This window comes from Manihot esculenta, chromosome 8, assembly GCF_001659605.2.
Source record: "Manihot esculenta cultivar AM560-2 chromosome 8, M.esculenta_v8, whole genome shotgun sequence".
Lineage (NCBI taxonomy): Eukaryota > Viridiplantae > Streptophyta > Magnoliopsida > Malpighiales > Euphorbiaceae > Manihot > Manihot esculenta.
The window spans coordinates 665,434-681,470 of NC_035168.2; the positions used below are offsets into that span (position 1 = coordinate 665,434).

General features: G+C 32.8%; 2 protein-coding genes across 4 annotated transcripts in view; both read left to right on the forward strand.

Annotated features, from left to right (window-relative positions):
• Positions 1 to 582: 582 nt before the first annotated feature.
• LOC110620881 (lipid phosphate phosphatase gamma) lies at positions 583 to 4,376 on the forward strand. Of its 3 annotated transcripts, none has more exons than XR_006351768.1 (3): positions 583 to 1,440; positions 1,995 to 2,052; positions 3,986 to 4,376. XR_006351768.1 is itself a non-coding variant. In XM_043959286.1 (2 exons), the coding sequence occupies exon 1, from the start codon at positions 748 to 750 to the stop codon at positions 1,417 to 1,419; it is 672 nt and encodes a 223-aa protein (XP_043815221.1). In that variant the 5' UTR covers positions 586 to 747; the 3' UTR covers positions 1,420 to 1,440; positions 3,986 to 4,376. The 3 variants fall into 3 exon arrangements, 1 of the variants encoding a protein (XP_043815221.1); XR_006351767.1 differs by having other exon boundaries at positions 584 to 1,440; positions 1,995 to 2,186; XM_043959286.1 differs by lacking the exon at positions 1,995 to 2,052 and having other exon boundaries at positions 586 to 1,440.
• Positions 4,377 to 12,979: 8,603 nt separating this feature from the next.
• LOC122724363 overlaps positions 12,980 to 16,037 on the forward strand; it is a 16,716-nt gene continuing 13,658 nt past the window's right edge. The window contains exon 1 of the mRNA XM_043959030.1: positions 12,980 to 13,480. The gene's annotated coding sequence lies outside the window, so the exon portion shown is untranslated. The remainder of the gene's footprint in view (positions 13,481 to 16,037) is intronic.

The window sequence follows — 16,037 nt, forward strand, 5'->3', positions numbered from 1 at the left end:
AGTAAGATAAAAGAAGCAAAGTAGCTATTTTACTATTTTATTTATAATTAAAATTAATTAGTGTAAAATTAATTATTTAGTATAAACATCTGTTTGAAAAAACCTCACTATTCACTAATAAATTTTGTTATGCATCTCATATAACATTTTCTTAGCTTAACTTTCGCCCCTTTTTTTTCCTTCATGGTTTGTTTGTTTGTTCAAAATAAATGGATAAAAGAATTTACCAAATTCTTATAAAATTAAATAAAATTTCAAATTTTTTAAATAAAAATTTTTAAATTTTTAAATTCAAATAAAATAATGGTTAGGAATAAATTAATTAAATTGAATATTTTATAAAACTATTCTTTCTAAATAAAAGGTTATTTAAAAAAAGTATTTATTTAAATTTAATTTATTTTAAATTAAAAAATAAATAAATAAATTATTTTATAAAAAAAAAAGGATAAAACTTGCTTCAATTTCTCTAAATTCACGGCTAAAGAATTTCCTATTTTTTTCATTTTTCATCTTATTCTCGGCCAATCCAAACAGGGCATTACTGTCGTTGCGTATATTATAATTTTCCGTATGCAAGCAGTGGCCATGTATGTGTACTGTCTTTGCTGGCTGCTCCTCGTCCCTTCCTTTCTAGTGTTCTTAGGCCTCGATTTTGTTTACCTTTTGTAACTTTCACAGGAACACGAAACCCACACACCACATCTCGCAGATCTATCGCCATTCCCCAAACCCAGAATTACCACCATGTCCCATCATCCTCCACTCAAAGCCGTCACTCTCACCCACGTCCGGTACCAAAGGGGCGATCGTTTAGGCCATTTCTTAGCTTGGGTCTCGCTCGTCCCGGTCTTCATAAGCCTAGGTGGATTCATTTGCCATTTCATCTTCCGTCGGGAACTTCAAGGCATGTTCTTCGCCCTCGGACTCCTCATTTCCCAATTCATTAGCGAGCTCATCAAGAAATCGGTCCAGCAAGCCCGCCCCGAGACCTGCATCTTCCTCGAGATGTGCGATTCGCATGGCTGGCCCTCCAGTCACTCCCAATATATGTTCTTCTTCGCCACCTATTTCACTCTCTTGACCTTTAAAGGAATTGGATTAACGGAGGTTAAGCACAAGTGGGCCAGATGCTTCCTCCCCTGGTTATTGGCGGTCTTGACCATGCAGTCCAGGGTGTATTTGGGCTACCATACGGTTGCGCAGGTGTTTGCTGGTGCTACTTTGGGGATTTTGCTTGGAGCTGCGTGGTTTTGGATGGTGAATTATAAGCTATTTTATTTCTTTCCTGTGATTGAGGAGAGCAGGTTCGGGAGGATGTTTTATGTCAAGGATACTTCGCATATACAAAATGTTTTGGAATTTGAATATGAGAATGCAAGAAGAGCTAGAAAGGATATGGCTGCCAAGTGCAATTGATCGACTAATATTTCTCTTCTGGTAGGTTGAGAACTGATCTTCATTTGCACTTTTATTCTCCTAAGAATTGTTTTATCTGTATTAGTAACCTTGATTTGTGAACTTAAGCATGGAATTGAAGTGATCATTAAAGCGTTAGCTTTACGTTTCTTCATCCGATTTTCCCGGTCTTAGATAGTTGAATTTTGTTTGTCAGCCTCTCAATTTAAGAAGATCGTGTAAAATCATATGAAATATATCCATGATACATTTATGTGAAGATTTAAGGACTGGACATGTAAAAAAGGTTCTGTGATCTTATATCGTCAAAAATCAAACCCTAGTATGAAAGAAAATTTTAGCAAAATCCACATAGGCTATGAGATAAGAGCTGTGACATTGGCATTGGGATGGAGATAGAATTATTTAATCAGTCTCAGATGCTTAAAAACATGATCGTTGAAAAGAATTCTTTTCAATGTCTTGGCTACGAGCTAGTTTTTAGTAATTATGTTTCTAAAACTTGAAGCTAGCTTTAAAAGGCTATATAATTTCCTATCTTGATGCTATTACTAATGCAAGTTTCAATTTTTAAGTCATATACATGCCACGGAATTCATGAGGTGACAAATGACTGTCAAAGCTGCCAGGGCGGTAAGGAACAGTTTGGCACAAACTATCTGTGGATCAGGGTCTTAATAAGTAGGATAAAGCAGCCCTTACAAGTATTCACCTTACATATGGCACAACATGAGGATAGAGCATGAGATACTTTTCCATTCAGTGCGGTAGATCCATCAAGCCACACTGTTTATCAGTTTCACTTCAGCTGCTCTGAATTAAACTTGTTAGGGTGCACATGGTGAATGCACATGTGATGACAATGTCTTATTAGTATCCTGACATTTGTGGGAATGGGTAGAATGAAATCTTTTACTTTAGAAATAGAAGATTTTAAAAAATCATATTGATTCTCAAGTGTCTGCTTCGAAAAATTAATATGGTTCACATGGTCCTCCCTGCATTTACCTTACACCAAAGGTGCTACTTTTGTTCTCAAGTACTTAAAGTTTTCCTTTTTGATTTTTAGAGTACATTTTTGTTGGAATGATGCCTTTTTCTGTTGATAGGCTCAATTGTACCATAAATATATCTATTTTTGAGGCCTTTTTTTCCAAAAAAAAAAAAAAAAAAAAAAAAACTATATTCTAGAGTCTATCTTTGTAGTCTCAATCTTAGAAGCCATTGCCTCCATTCCAGGATATTTGCATGTACCATAGTGTGATCACTCACAGAGAATTTTGAATTTATTAGCTAAGCAACAGAAAGCATATGTCTTCGTTACCGAAGCATAGTTCACCTGTAGGATAGTTGTGTAAGCATAACTATTCTTGGAGAAATTTGGCTGTGTGAGACTTCTGACATTGTTAGGTACTCAAAATAAAATACATCTTTTTTCTTTTCTCTGTAGAATAAATTGATATAGCAAATTTATGGGGTTTTTAAGCTCTCATAATATGTTATCTTAGAGGATCTTTCTCTATCTTATACCTTATTTTTGTTTTTTACCTTCTCATATGATGGTTTATATTTTAAAACCAAAACGACGTTAAGTTCCCCACTAGCCTATAATTTTTTTGGCCACTGGGGGATATCTGACTTTTGCAAGTATTATTTATCCTGGTGAATAAGGTTATATTTGTACTTCTAGTGAGTAGTACTGACAGTTGAACTATTGAGTAGAGTATCCTGAAGGAGCAAGCCTGAATATATCCATCCAATTGTGCGAATATGGCATACATCTGAAACTATCATTAGTTGGAATCTATTGGAAATATGGCATTCGTCCAAAACTTGGAAATGGAATATATCTTGAGGCAAGGGTTATTACACAGAATTAAATTTCAGGGTAGTTTTATCAATTGAAGGATGTTTAGAATTAAAAGTCAGGGTAGTTTTATCAATTGAAGGATGCTTCTTTGTAATTAGAACAGAATCCATTTGTGCTCATCATAGAAAACTTAAAGCTGCCAACTTGCTTTGTTAGAACTGCTTGTTTGATTTGAACCAAGTAGGAAACCTCTTGATGTGCTGTATGATGATCCATGAATATTAATGTGTTTGAGAAATAAATTGATATGTCTGCTGTACTTCTGCTAAAAGTTTGTACACAAACAGAGTAAGAACTTTGGGTAATGTGGGGATGCAGTGCTTTTAAGATATTGGATTACTGTTTCATGATATTAATAGTGATACATCTTGGGGGTGGCTAGACAAGGATAAACTCTCTTCAAAAAAAAAAAAAAAGAGGCTGCATGGAATGAACAAAGTCTAAACAAGAATGTTGAGTCAGTTCCATGTGCACTGCAGTGGCTTTTCTTCCGATGCTGCAGTGTCTACATTCTACTAGAAACATTATGGAGGCTAGCTTGCATTATGTAGTCCTATTCTTCCCCTTTGTCATGAATGTCAAGTCATAATTTATTTTCCATTTTATTTTTAGTTTTGATATTGAATGCATTCTTATAGCAAATCATGTATTCTCATTTTCTCATAGTAGAAAATGCTTTCTGCTCCATTTTTGCAGGTTGATAGCTTTTCATATCACTCTCGTGTTGCTTGTATGGATTGCAAGATTCTTATTAAGCAAGTGCAAGTCTTGTTTATTAGTCACTTCATCTAGAAGACTGGCCATATGGGAAGCAAACTGGAGGGAGTTGCATTAAGGTTTAGATTGTTTTGCATTAATGAGATTAATATGATTTGTCATGCTTGAAGGATCTCTACATTACTGAAGGTGTCACAAAAACGTAAATCTTTTAGACAATAAATTTAGAAGCTTTAGTTGACATTTAAGCTTGAAGCTTGTACAATAGATCTCTTCCTTTTTTTGATTTTTGTAATGGAATTTTATTGAATTCCTAGAATTAAGCTGATTAGCCCGGTTGGTGTCTTGAGAACTAATTTTATTTTCAATACAACACTAATCCTACCTTGTATTGTAATACTTGGTCCTATTCCAATTTCTCATAAAATGTTTTATATATATAAAATCATGTGATTAATAAATCAATAGATTTCGTTTAGTGTATAGTTGAATAACATGAAAATAGCGATAACATGTGATACGTTAGCATGATAGTTATAATGTGAAGTTTGTCGTTTTGGCAAATTACAATCTAAAATTTGTGGTTTTGGCGGTTCATAATTATTATTTATTTTTATCAATGTAATCTATTGGACTATATATATGGGGCGGAAAGAAAAGTAAAAGCCCAAAAAAAAAAAAAAACTCAAAATAGAGTTAAAATAAAATTCAATCAGACTAAAATCAAACATCACCATAACTGACCAAGCCACAAACAAAAAATGAAGTGCTGACTGCACTGCACCGGAACTTCAGTAGAAAGCCACCTGCAACACTAAAAATAGGGAGTGCAGAAGAGAAAATATTGTAGAACTCAGTTGATTACAGCGTGCAGTGATATCGAGATATCAATGTCATTTCTTCAACAACAGTATGCAACTCTCAAAACAAATTCAGATTCGAGAAGACCCTCATCGCATAGGGTGAAAAATTGAAAACTATGCTAATAGGTAAAAATTGGGATACTTGTGGCTGTTGATTGGGAGAAAATACCCATTGGCCCTGGCTTGACACAAGCCCCAACGTTAGAACCCATTGTTTTTCAATTTAAAACAATAAAAAAAAAATTAAAGTTTCCATAATTTTTTTTGAAATCATTATAAATTATAAATCATTATAAATTATACTTAAATTTTTTTTACTATGTTTGATTAAGTTTTATATAATAGTGTTAATTCGATTAACTTAAGTTAATTTAAACAGTTGATCATTTTACTATTTTAAAAAATAATTAAATTAACTGTAATTTTTGAAATTAACTTAAATTAATTGTAAGTGACTTAATTTTAAACTGATTTTAATTACAAAAAAAAAAATTAATAGTCGATGTGAAATTTTAGTCATAATTTAAAATTAAATGTAATTGATTTTTATTTTAATTTTTCTTATGTCTATAATTTAATGTCTAGAGTTGAGCTCTCTTTTATCTTTTACTAAATCGATTTGACTTTAGCTTGCTGGTATCATTTCTAGTTCTAGGACTAACACTTTGTTGAGTGCAATAAGGAAGGCCATAAATCATAGTTGCCTTCTTCTTCTCTAGAAACGTAATTATTGATTAGTCCACATTCAATTGTATTTTTCACTTTTTTTTTTTGAAGAATAGCATTATTTTATTGAGCCAGTGTTTCAATTGTAGGATCAAAGAATTCAATAGTTTTATCCTCTTTTTAAAAAATAAAAACATTATAATTAGATTGAATCTAATTATAAATGAAGCAATGATATCACTTGGCAAGCAATTTTTCTTGAACTTTTATGTGTTATGTCCACATTGAGAATGTTTTGATTTGCTTCATCCTCCAATTATCTAATGCCAACATAATGTAATATAATTTTTTTTTTATTAAATCTCAATATAAAAAAATTATTATTATTATTTTTTAATAACAAATGCAGAGACTACCTACTGCAAATCAAAGTTTTAGTTGAAAGAATGTGATTATCAAAAGGTAAGAGACTATTTAATGAAAACTTAAGCAAAAGCAAAGTCTTAGATGAAAGTATAATAATACATTTTTTCTTTGAATAATAAATGAATTATCCTTTTCTAAAAGCAAAATCTAGTTTGTTGAGTATTGATTAATCACCATTTAATATTAAATTTTCTCTTGAATAGATAACCTCATCTCTCTCTCAAAATTATAAAATACAATCAATCATATAGAATAAAGTCATATGTATAAAAAATAAAAAAAATATTAATTAATTATATATATATATATATATATATATATATATATCATTTATTATTAAATTATTGTCCTACGTAGAATTGCTTCCCTAGTGCAACGGGTCTCTCTCTCTGTTGCATTGCATGTCTGATCCCTTAACATGGCCAAGGCATGAATTTATTCAAATATAGAAAAAAAAAAAATCTAAAACTAGGAAACTGTCCACCTGGCATATTGCCATATCCTCTCTTCTTCATTTCCCAGCTTCATCAAACTCTCAATTCTCTGTTTTCTCTATCTATCTCACCCAACGGAGTATAGAGGCGCTCCACAACACAGAGGGAGAGGGAGAGAGGGACATTCTTGGAAGATGAAGATATATACAAAGCCCATATCCAGCCCGGGTCGGACCGAGAATTATCCTCCACCATTGATGAGATTTTTGAGGAGCAATGTTAGTAGCAGAAGTAGAGGCAGGTCACGTTCAAGTCCTATGTTCGTTAGGAAGAAGAATGGCGCCAATGAAACCCAAGAGCCTTCCTCCCCAAAAGTTACCTGCATAGGACAGGTTAGAGTCAAGCGTTCCAAGCAAGCTAAGACCCAACCAAGTAAAATCAAATGCTTCTGTAAATGGGTCCGAAACACCCTGTTTTGCCAACATTTAAACAGGGCTACGCGCCGGCCAAAGTGTACTTCGCTCTCATGGCGCAAGTGGGTAATGTTTTTTAAGGTCGGTGTCAGGAGAGAAAGCAAAATCCGTGAGGATTCATCAAAAGTTGAACCAAAATTTGGCAACATAAGTGAAGATGCAGGGCAAGAAAGTGAAGTGGAAGATGAGGAAAATAAGATGTATGTTTCCTCAAGTATTTCACCACCAATTCTGATCCTGTTCGCCCTCGAACATTTGGGATGTGCTGAATAAATGCCTATGACCCATAACAATATTCCTTCAAACTTGAATTATGTCAAATCAAGGAGAAACCCAAAATCTGTATCAATAAAAAGTATCTCAATTTGCAAAAATAATGGCATAAATTTTTCTAAATAAGAAAACAAAACAATCCCTTCTTTGTGAAGTATGCTTATACATTATGTTCAAATTTGCAAGAGCTATGTTTATCATCACAAATTTTCTAACAAAATGCCAAATGAACTAGTTTCAAACATGTGATTGTGCATATGTTTTTGTGGCAATCATATTTATTTGTGGTCTTAATATATATATTATATATATATATATATGTTAATATTAATAATTCAAACAAATGTTTACCACTTACCATTAACCATTCAAATTAGAGTACACTGAATTTTTTTTAAGCCTTGAATCTTAGGAGGTCAAGACACCAAAATTGTAAATCAACATGCCCTTACTTTCACAAATGAAACAAGGCTATCAACGGCAACATCCTATTAGAATGCTAGGACATGATGCAGTGGAAAACAATAAAGGCGGCTCCCCAAACTGAGGATAATTGACCGTGAGTAGATAGAGACATCTGTATAGCCAAAATGAGAAGTAAGAAGATTGGATTATTTTGATCCTATCATCTCCAAGCACTGACTGAACTAAGAAGTATTAGACTAGGAGATTCATAAGAAATAACAACGAAGAAAAAAAATCTCTCTCCTGGAGAAATAATGGATCCAACTCCGGTATAAGCAGAGATAAATGGTCATATATCTTACAAGCAGTGGGAAAATATGTTGGTACCTACTGCACAAGTCAATTGTCTTAAATCATCACTAGCACTGCAAGATGTAATCTCACCTACCATGATACCGCATCAAATGCTATTAGACAGGAAGCCTCTCCTAGAAAGCCAAATGTGAGATATAGAGCTAAAGAAATTACTAAAACGTTCCTATAAACTATTACCAATCTCCTTCTTAGCCACCAACTTTTTGAGGTCCAATATAATAATCACTGCAAAAAAAACATTTAAAATTAACAGGAAACCGTCTTGCAACATATTGTGAAATGAAAGAGAAGTTGAATACATGCTAAAAACTTGCAGGCATGAAAAAAAATCCGTACCAGTCAAAGAATAGGAAGAGATCCCAGATTCATAATTTTAACTAACTGAAGAAGCTGATATATTACTCGCAGAAGTTATTTGGGAGAAAACTGTTTGTTGATTTTTGATAGATTTATACCTCTTCAAAATACCAGGAAAATCATAATTCTAAATCATAATGACAGCAGAAATAGAAAGAAATGCAGTTGTGAACTATCAAGTGAAAGGTGATAGTCCCAAAGATATCTAAGGAACACGTAGTTATTTAAAGTTAAACAGAAACACAGTAATACATGCATGTTTGCCTTTTCAAGGTACAGTAGGCATAAAGTAAAAGTATATTAAACAAAGGGAAAAAAATAGTGAAATTTCTAGAGTGAAAAAATGGAAACTAAAACCCCCAAGTGCTTCCTCACTAATTGTAGGAAAAAGATAATTCTAATTCTAAAATAACTTATCATCAACATTCAACAAATGCCTAAAGACTCAAAAGGACATGAGAAGGAAGAAATAATAGGGTAAGGACAAGAGATAGAGAAACTAACTTTCTTAGTTTTTGAAAGCAAAATCTTTCACTTCTTTTGGTAAACAATATTATCTTCAACATTTGAGTAACTGCCTATGAGTTTGTTTTACTTCAATCACCACTTCTTCTTGCAATTCCAATCAATAGTTAAAATAAAATAAAACAAAAGTCCTTAAAAGGGTTTAATTCCAAATACAAATTGTAAAAACCTTAAAACTACATATGAATAGTTATTGCCTAAGATTAGCTGAATAATTTAGACTTAAATTTGCGTCTTACCTGTGTAACTTCATACATTTTGTAAGTTAACTGCACCATGAAAAATGAAGTAAAAATAAAAGTTCTAATAGCCAGCCAAGAACTGCAGTATTGAGCTGATGTAGAATTTACAACCACAGTGTCCTAGTTTACCACTAAAAGTTGTAAGTGCAGTAATTTTTACAACAACTAAGTCTTAGTCTCAGACTGGTTGAGGCCAGCCATATGGATCCTTTTTCACTTTTCAGCTTTTTTTGAAGCTAATTTTAATACCCAAAAATTGCAAATATTTTTATATTATTTCCATCCCCGTCATTTGTGATTTTATTCTTCATTGCAAACTCGGTTATCAATAGCTCTACCATAAAATAGATGAATTTAAAAAGAAGTTTCGCTACAAGATCCAAATTGGTTGTATAAATGGGAAGAATGATGGAGAAAGACACCTAAAAGAGGCATAAATAGTATAGAAAATCTTTAAAAGACAACGGCCAAACCAAGAAAAGCTTAAGCAGCCATTTTATTGCCCGCATGGTAGTTCCTAATTCTATATTCCTACTTGAAGTTGCTTGTCCAAGATAACTGTAAATTTCCACATTAAGATGAAATCTTCCCCTAATTATAATGAAAAGTTTCTCTAAAAACTAGAATATACATGATTATAATAAGACAGTGTCGATTGTTACTATTGAAGTCTTTTATGATACAAAATCAAGGGTTGTATGTGTACCCCTAGAAAAGCATATGCAATAATCTGCATGAAACAAGGCCTTGAACTTCAGCTATATAGACATTAGCATCTCCATGCTTTTAATTATTGTTTTCCCCTATGATCAAGCTTACTGCCACCTAATGCTCTGCAACCAATGTGTAAATCACAAAATTTCTGGAGGTAACTAATGCATATCGCAGCACTCACAGCAATCCCAAAATTATGCTACCATCCATCACCAGATAAACCCAGTCGGTACAACATTAAGGGCACACCATTTTGATTATTCCCACAAGATAATTTTAGGATATCACATCTCATGATAGATCAAAATGCAGGCTGCAGATTATCTAGGTGACATCCGCTGAGCACACAGACATTAACGAATCCAACCTGAATTACTACTTCACAACTTCTGACCGAAACATATAAAGTTGACTACCACTCCAACAGAACTTCTGAAAATCAACCTTCATCCCCCCACACTGCACACCAAAAGGATCACATAGCAGGATTATAATTAGCCTCTTCATATTAATGCCACTTCCTAGATTTCCAATGATAATCTGTAGGACATTTTTTGCATCATTAATCATAATAGAAAACAAATAAGTCCATCAATCATGATCCTCAACTATAATTGTACAAATTTGCTTTTTATGGCAATAAACATAAGGCTTCCCACTGCGGAATTAGATTATCCAATAGCAAAAATGATGTTCAAAGTAATAAGAATAAGTAATGCTTGAAAGTGGAATTGGAAATCTTCAATACCATATACTTTGCTCTCCCCGAAAGAGACAACTTATATAACTGCAAAACAGCAGACTGAGCTACTCTATTTTGAAGAGAACACAGGGTTTAACCAATAACCACAATGCGCCTGCAACACCATTTTCAATTCAGCATATTTGGAAAGAAAAAAGCATTAACTTGATATTCAACACCAAGTGACGAAGGTAAATATATCGAGCCAATTATATACCACATATAACCTAAAATGAGGAAAAAAAACCATCAGAATTTGGGAATGAAGACTTGAAATATAGATGACGTGTGGCAATACATTTTCAGAAATGTAGGAGTAAACTATGACGAGAATATAACCTTGAGTTAGCTGTTATGGCCCACTTGGCCAACAGCTACAATGCTACTAGGGATAAAATATGCAAGTTGATATTTGAATTGTCGGAGAAAGGGGATAAAAGAAAGAGAATTTAATAGAGAACATGCATCATCAAAACTTCTTACCTACAAACATGGACTTGACATCTATTCATCCTTCAGTTCAAAATCAACAATGTGACCAACAGTAAACACCATCAGATCAGAAGTGAGAACTGAACCTGCACAATAAGAAAAACAATCTAAATCTAGTTGATGCTAAGGTCATCAAGAGTAAAACTAGCGCTTAACTCAGGCCCTCATTCAAAAAACTAACATTTGAAATGCTTACACTATAAAGTAGAATAAATATCTTAAGGTTTACTGCCACAAGAAAACTATATCAGTATCTTATCAGGCAGAATCAGAAAAAAAAAAAATTTCAACAATAGCTAAGAGTATCTTCTTTCACTTCCACAAATTTGGTCAGCTTGGTGCATTAAAGACGACAACAAACGGGTAGTACTCGTGGAGTTCAATAGAAGCATGAAAACAAACAAGACATTTACTCAAATTCACTTGAATGAACAAAAATTATGCTCAGCAACCCAGCAAACGACTACCTTTGATTTGAAGAGCCTAGAAAAAGAGAATAGGATGATGGGCGTTCAGAGTAAGACATGAGAAGGTCAAAGGTACCCAAGAAGTACCACTAGCTCTTCTATAGCAAGATACACACCTCTTCCCTAACTGAATAACAGATTCAAAATAAATCTAGAATCTCTCTTCCAAATACCATATTGTACTGTTTAAACTTGACAGCACTAGTGTGTATTCAAGTACATTATTGAAACAAAAAATAACTAACGACAAAAAGAACCAAATGTAGACTTGCATGCAAATCTATGCCCGTGTAACTTCATCTAAGAGAGATATTGGGTTAATTAAATTAGAAAGTAAAGAGGTCTTATATTATTGAGACTAGATTTGTCAGACAGACATGTTATGTGACACATTTAGTACATATAAAAAGTAATGATCATCACAACTGCAATCATTTTCATGAGCTGAACTCAACTGATACAACTTACAGACTAATTCTAAACATTCCCATATTAGAAAACGAGAAGTAAATATAAAAATATATAAAAATGGAAAATGATCACATTGAAAAATAAGTATAACTCCACCTAATTCAGAAAATCCATAATTCCTAAATACAGGTCAAACAAAAAAAAAGTTAAAAAATAAAAAAGAGAAAGCCAAGGGGCAACAACCAAAGCTAAAAGAAACTATTAACAACACGATCAAAGGCAAAACCAAAAACTGATCCAACCAGAAGATGATCAGACAACAGATAATCAAAATTAAACGAATTTAAATGATCAAACCAGGAAACCGAAGCCAAAAGCTGATCAACTATAATATGATCAAACAGCAGATAACAGAAATAAAGAAAAAAAAAGGTTGAACCGAGATGATCAAACAGCGTACCTAAACAGGGAGTCGTCAGTTTTGGTATGACAAACAAAATTTCCAAAACAAAATAATTTCTAAATCGGAAAATTAAAACAAGGAACAACGTGATTTGAGCATATTTTTCATATCCTAAATATCCGAATTGATTCTTAATTATGCATGATATAAAAAAATTGATCAGAGGAGAGATTTAAGAGCAAAAATTGGGAAACGAGATCAAACTTTCCAAATTGAAAAATTAAAATAAGGAAACAAATATTTTTCATATCATGCACAATTAAAAAAATAATTTTCAGAATCCAAATTAATAATTATTTTCTTAATTAGGATATAAAAAAAAGCTCATCTCTGAACCACACCCAAATAAACCAACTTTGGCAGCTCCGCCACCGGCCACCTAACTCTTCCCTCTCCCTTCCCCTACTCTTCACTTCACTCTATTCTCAACCTGCACCAACCACCACTAACCTCTCTTTTCCATTTTAAAAAGATGTGGCAACTTCTCCTTGCCGCAGCTTTAGCAGGATCTGCTACTTTCGTTGCTAAGCATTTTCTTGCTCAGGAACGCCCTAAAGAGGAAGAAAATCCTTTTGAAGATTCGATTGCTTCTGCATTTCAATCTCCTCTATTTCCTAACCATGGTAATGGGTACGGATACGACAGTAATTTCCAGCAACCACCTGATGGGATCTTTAGGTTCTCGAGTTCTGCTTCTGCTTCTTCGCCAAGTGGTAAGAAAACTAGGATTTCGAGGAAGAAATCGGGCATCACGGGTCGTCGATTGAATTTTGGTGCGGAAAATTATAAGGCTGATAAAAGATCTGGTGGTTCCGAGAAGCATTTTCTTGCTCAGGAATGCCCTAAAGAGGAAGAAAATCCTTTTGAAGATTCGATTGCTTCTGCATTTCAATCTCCTCTATTTCCTAACCATGGTAGTGGGTGCGGATACGACAGTAATTTCCAGCAACCACCTGATTGGATCTTTAGGTTCTCGAGTTCTGCTTCTGCTTCTTCGCCAAGTGGTAAGAAAACTAGGATTTCGAGGAAGAAATCGGGCATCACGGGTCGCAGATTGAATTTTGGTGCGGAAAATTATAAGGCTGATAAAAGATCTGGTGGTTCCGAGAAGAGTGCAAGGCGCCGATTGAATTTTGGTGCGGAAGATTATAAGGCTGATAAAAGATCTGGTGGTTCCGAGAAGAGTGCAAGGCGATTAGCTGTTTGCTTGAAGAAGAAGAGAACTGCCAAGAGTGTGACTTCCAAGTGTAGATCCTGTTCTTCTAAAGGTTGGTTTTTGTTTTTTTTTTTTTTTTTTTTCTTTTCTGTTTTATCTAATTTTACTGTCTTTGACTGCTGAGGGCATCTCTAACCCTATCACCATTTTTTGCAATATTATCTCCATTCTGCACCAACTTCAATACTAAAAAAATATTCTATTTATATTTTTCACTTTTTCAATATTATATTATTTATCTTATTTTAATTTTATTTATATATTTCACTCAAAAATTCATATAATTTTATATGTTCATTCTAAATATTTATATATTTTATATTTTCATTCAATATTCAAATATTTAATTATTTTATAAATAAAAAAAAACATATTAATTAAATAATAATTATAAAAAAATATTACTTAAATATTAATTATAAATATACATTAATTAAATATTAATTAACAAATTAAAAATAAAATAAATTCATACATATTAAATTATTCTATATAATATATTATAAATAAATTAAACACTAATTTATTTATATTATTCTATATAATATATTATAAATAAATTAATTTATTATAATATTATTTATAATTGTGAATATATTAATTTAAATTAAATATCACCATTTTTTGTAATATTATCTCCATTCTGCACCAACTTTAATACCAAAAAAAAAAATATTCTATTTATATTTTTCACTCTTTAATATTATATTTTTTATTTTACTTTAATTTTATTTATATATTTTACGCAAAAAATATGTAACCTATAAATATATAATATGAAGAAAAATATAATTGCGGCAAATTGAAACTTTTTTACCTCTCAATCAAGCTGCAATCACCGTTGAGAAACACCTACTGTTCATAATCCAAGAATATACAGAGAGAAAGCAAGAATCTTTTCATGTTGTTTCTATATTATATATTAACTCTCAGGTCTCAATTATTGTTTATGCAAATCTTATTTATAAATTAGTGAAATTAATTGCCAATAATTACATATTTCTGCTATTTTCTAGCGGGTCAGGTTGACTCATCAAGCTCTGAACCCAGTTTTAACATCTTGTATTATTCTGTTGTTGGAGAAATCACTTTGTCAAAATGCATTAACCAATGAGAGCAGGGGAAGGAACAGATTTGCGGGGAGTTACAGTTGTAAACTTGTAATGTTAACCAATGGTTCCTAAACATAGAGAAATTCTTGATCTAGGCAATGTTACCAAATGGTTCCTAAAACATAGAAATGTGACTGTATAATGGTCTGCTTGTAAAGACATTTATCAAAGAGTGATTTTATCTATTTTGCCAAAAAAAAACATCAAATCAATCTTACTGTTCCTTGTTCTTGGCATCTTATCAGTTGTCAAAATTGACTGACATGTTGATGGAGAACTATGACTTGGTTTCTTTGACTCTAAGGAAATACTTCTTTGTTTTCAAGTTTTGTTCTCCAATATATTATGTATTTATTGAGCTGACATCATATTGTGCTCTACAGATAGCTCTTTGTTTGGTTGTGGACTTGGCATTGGAATCATGTACATGATGTCAGCCGAAAAAGCTGAAGATCAGTCAGCTAAGCAATGCCATGGATGAGATTGCAAAAACTGTTAAAGAATTAAGAACTGAACTGTATAAAAGAAGGTCAGCCAAAGTTGCTGCTATCTCAAAAGATTTAAGCAGTAATAATGAACTAGAGTTTTATAGAGCAGGTACAGGGCACAATAATGACCCCAAAGTTATCAAAGTTTCTGGGATCCCAATGATTGATGATGTTGAATGCCCAAGTAGTGGTCTTATAGAAAGAGCCAGAGCCACAGCTGCTGGAAATGGATCAACCGGAAGCAGAGCTTGCATCTGAACTACAAAAACTTCCATGGTCCTATCCTGAAGCTTCTGGTCATGAAGGAGTTGAACCAAATATGGATAAGGTGAGCCTTTTCAAAAACATGCGTGTTGTTTATTCTGATTTTCTTACCAGTAAAAGTCATGCCCTTCCTGTTGGTGCATTTATCTGCCCATATAAGATATGAAACAACTTGTTTTCAGTTTTATAAAACTTTTACTTCAATCATAGGCAGAAGGTTTATTTCTTTATTTCACCTCAGTGTTTAGAGCTGTTAAAAGTTTACTATCCCTCTCATTTCATGGCAACTTGGTTAACATGAAGCTATTACATATTGAAAAATGCATGTCATGCTTGGGTGTGCTTCCGGTAATTATTGCTAGTTTTGACAAATTACTATAATGGAAAATTGATTTCTTTTGCATTCATGCTGCCTTTATCCTAGGAACCTACAAATCTACAATTAGGAACTCAATGATAATTGAAATAGTAGTGCAACTTGTATCACACTGTAAACATTCAGGGAAGTCATTAGCTTCATTTGTTGGGAAAATTTATAAATAGGATCTGTATTTTGGATTAGTAGTTTGTTGGTGCCTTTACCAATTGTAATGACAGTTGATACATGGGTCTTCAAAAACCTG

Coding starts and splice junctions, on each gene's coding strand:
- LOC110620881 (XM_043959286.1), top strand. CDS start 748: ATGTCCCATCATCCTCCACTCAAAGCCGTCACTCTCACCCACGTCCGG.